Source organism: Gekko japonicus, unplaced genomic scaffold, assembly GCF_001447785.1.
Source record: "Gekko japonicus isolate JY-2015 unplaced genomic scaffold, Gekko_japonicus_V1.1 scaffold9993, whole genome shotgun sequence".
NCBI lineage: Eukaryota > Metazoa > Chordata > Lepidosauria > Squamata > Gekkonidae > Gekko > Gekko japonicus.
In genome coordinates, this window is record NW_015164905.1 from 3566 (window position 1) to 5071 (window position 1506).

Consider the following 1506-nt stretch of genomic DNA (forward strand, 5'->3'; position numbering starts at 1 on the left):
TACACGTTACTAACGTTTGTGTCCTGTCGATTAAGACAGGAATGGCGGGGGGGGAACTGGCTTTATTAACCAAAACATAGCTTTAACACACAAGCGTTCCAAGCCCGTTCTTAAACTCTCTGAGGTTTTCCCCGCACGCACACACGTGGCCACAACCATTTGTGCAACAGGAAGCCCATCCAGTTGGCCACCTTGCATTTTCGCACTCAACTCCCTGCGGATCCTTTTTGCCAAATCTTCAGAAAAGGCGGTTGAGTCTTAGTTGAAAGCAAGAGATGTTAGGAGTCTTTCAGACCTCAGGATCTAAAGAGCCCATCAACAGCGTCTAGTCACCATTCACATCTGCCTAGAGCTGCTTCGTATTAACGGGATTTAGACACAGCAAAATGCGAGACACCCACTTGGTCAAGAAAAACCCAGTCGTCTCAAGAGCTACCCTCTTAACAGCGGGGGGAGAGGGAGCTGCAGAAACGTAAGCTTTCTGTTGTAGAACTCTGCACGTCTCTGCTTTTATTCCGCTGGATCCTGCGGATCTGTCCCACAAATCACGCTCCTGCTCCGGGCTGGGTTCCTTGCACTGCCTTTAGCAGGACGGATATGAAAGTCCCAACCTGTCATCCTTCCCTCTAAGGAAGATCCACTGTGTGTTCGTGAATTGGCATTCAAGCACACCGGTCCAGAACACACCGGACACAAAATCTGTCACGAGTGTTTCCAGCGCGAGACCGTTCCAAAGGAGAAAAGCCCACGAGACAAGACTCGAAAGCCTCAGTCGGCTGAGCTGGAAATGCCTCCCGCGTCTGGACTGACGTGACTTTCCTCGGGCCTTAGCCGGTCGTCTTCTGACGCGTGTGGTTTTAAATCCGGAGCCCAGCCGTGGCGCTTTGGCTCTGCCGGCCGTCCCGACCGTCAGGGTTTTTTGTAGGCCTCCTCCCGCCCGCCGGAGCGAAACTGCTTCCCGGCACGCCCCGCCCCTCTGCCTCCCCCCTGCTTCCTCTTCGCCTGGCCCTGCGGCTCCGGCTTCAGCGTCTCCGCCCAGAAGGCGTCGAAGGACCCGGGCGCCTGATATCCCGGCTCCTGAGTGTCCAGAGGGTCTTTGCTCAGCAAGATGCAGATGGCGGGGACATTCCGCTTGACGGTCAGGGGATCGAGGCCCACCTCGGGCACGATGGGCTCCCAGATCTCCTCCGTCTGCCGGAAGAAGACCTTCGTGATCTGGTGGAGGCTCTTCAGGCGCCGCTTCATGATCTCCACGCAGGTGATGGTCTTGCTGATCGCTTTGCCGGCGCCGCTGAAGAGGACCTGCCTCACCGGCTCCATCTCCATCTTGGCGATGGCGTAGCCCATCAAGTTCCGGATTTTGCTGCCGTCCTTCACTTTCATCTCGATGATGTCGGCAGGCAGGTTGCTGAACGGGAGGGGGGCGGGCTTCTCCACGGTTTTGGACTTCTGGTAGTTCTCCATGGTTCACGCTGGGGCAGGGGGAAAGGGAGAGGAGAAGAAGAA

The 1506-nt window shown here is 56.3% G+C and overlaps 1 protein-coding gene across 1 annotated transcript; it reads right to left on the reverse strand.

The window, feature by feature from the left end:
• Nucleotides 1-52: 52 nt before the first annotated feature.
• Nucleotides 53-1469, reverse strand: RPP25L (ribonuclease P/MRP 25kDa subunit-like). The gene has a single exon (XM_015409762.1). It carries the CDS (start codon nt 1462-1464, stop codon nt 910-912), a length of 555 nt encoding a protein of 184 aa, XP_015265248.1. The 5' UTR covers nt 1465-1469; the 3' UTR covers nt 53-909.
• Between the last annotated feature and the right edge of the window lie 37 nt (nt 1470-1506).

Excerpts from the sequence above, each read along its gene's own strand:
- RPP25L (XM_015409762.1), bottom strand. The coding sequence starts at position 1,464 with ATGGAGAACTACCAGAAGTCCAAAACCGTGGAGAAGCCCGCCCCCCTC.